Below are 1493 nucleotides of genomic sequence, written 5' to 3' on the forward strand. Positions count from 1 at the left end.
CGGATGACATCTTCAACAACAACTACCTCGTGGATTTTAAGGGACACTTCCAACTCCCAGAAGGTATCCAGCGCTTCGCAGACGACTCCAGAGATCCCGGCACACTTCCTCTGCAGCGTGCCGTGTTCAGAGACCTGTTCAAAGCGCACCATCCAGATGTTCGTGCTCTGCCAAAGAACGTCGCCTACGACGGCAGCTCCAGCTCTTCCAGCTCTTCCAGCTCTTCGAGCTCCTCATCCACAGCCAAGCACGAGTCTGAGGACGCCTCCAAGGACAACAAGGATGCCAAGAAGACCCTCGTCATCGACATGCGAAGAGCCCAATCCTTTACTGGAGACTTTAGCGTGTTGGACCTTCCGTACGGAGAAGCTTACCAGCGCTACGGTCAAACATCTCCTGGTTTCGACAAACCAGGCTTCGAGGCTGAGGTCATGGAGGCAGCTGACTCCTTGTTGCCTCATCGTATGAGGTGGGTTCGTAACATCGACGCTAACTTCGGCTTCAAGACACTTGAGCAGCGACTGGTCAAGGGACACTGTATCTTTGCCAATGGCGCTCGCTACGACGGTCATTTACACGACGGGATTCCACACGGCAAGGGTGTTTACCATTGCGACGTGTGCCCTCTTACCTACTCAGGCAACTTCAGTGCCGGTAACCCCAGTGGCTACGGCGTTATGGAATGTGGTAAGGGACGTGACAAGTTCCTCTACTACGGCGAGTTCAAAAACGGGCAGCGTAGCGGCAGAGGTACATTCCTGGGAGACAAGCACTCGGATGACTACAAGTTGTACATGGCAGGCGTCTGGTCCAATGACATGCTGGGTAGCAAGCCTGGAGACGGCGATCGCCCCTTCTCACAGACCATTGTGGACGTGCACCCCGGTGTGAAGAATGAAGAATCCGACTTCCACGATGAGCGGTATCGATTCCGAAGGTACATCGGTGACGTCTGCAATGGCCGACCTGACGGCAAGGGTCGCTACGAGTGGTTCGACGGCTGTCACTACAAGGGCGGCTTCAAGGACGGAGTTCGCGACGGACCTGGAGACATGTTCGATGAGATCAAGAAGCTGGTTGTGAAATCTGAGTGGGAGAAGGATACTCCTACAGGGCGCATTGGTCGGTTGCAGCTGCCTAATGGAGGCATGTACTATAGTGGCGAGGTCCTGCAGGGCGAGAGGAACGGTCTTGGAGAAGTCTACTACAATGGTGGCACCCTAGCTTACGAAGGCTACTTCGTCAAGGATCAGGCCTGTGGTCGCGGTTGGGCCCGAAACAAGCACACTGGGGATGTCTACGTTGGCGAGTTCCGCAACTCAAGTCGCGAGGGCAAAGGAACGTACATTTTCAGCACTGGTGAGCGCCTTGTTGGAGACTTCAAGAACGATCAGCCGCACGGCAAGATCATGCTGTACAAGGATGAGCACGACAATAACCCTATAGCGCTGCTCTACAACGACGGTGAACTTGACAGCAAGTCATTGAAGGCG

At 54.7% G+C, this 1493-nt stretch overlaps 1 protein-coding gene across 2 annotated transcripts; it reads left to right on the plus strand.

Annotated features, from left to right (window-relative positions):
* Window positions 1-1493, plus strand: KVP17_004641 (uncharacterized protein; the record flags this gene model as incomplete). 2 transcript variants are annotated; one of them, XM_068523002.1, is made up of 1 exon in its annotated part: window positions 1-1493. In XM_068523002.1, a coding segment is annotated over one exon (1493 nt), but the record flags the coding sequence as incomplete, so codon positions are not given. The 2 variants fall into 2 exon arrangements, with proteins under 2 accessions (XP_068371955.1, XP_068371956.1); XM_068523003.1 differs by having other exon boundaries at window positions 309-1480.

This window comes from the organism of the source record quoted next, assembly GCF_019968985.1.
Source record: "MAG: Porospora cf. gigantea B chromosome Unknown PgB_NODE_7553_length_1493_cov_300.318, whole genome shotgun sequence".
NCBI classification, from domain to species: Eukaryota; Apicomplexa; class Conoidasida; order Eugregarinorida; family Porosporidae; genus Porospora; species Porospora cf. gigantea B.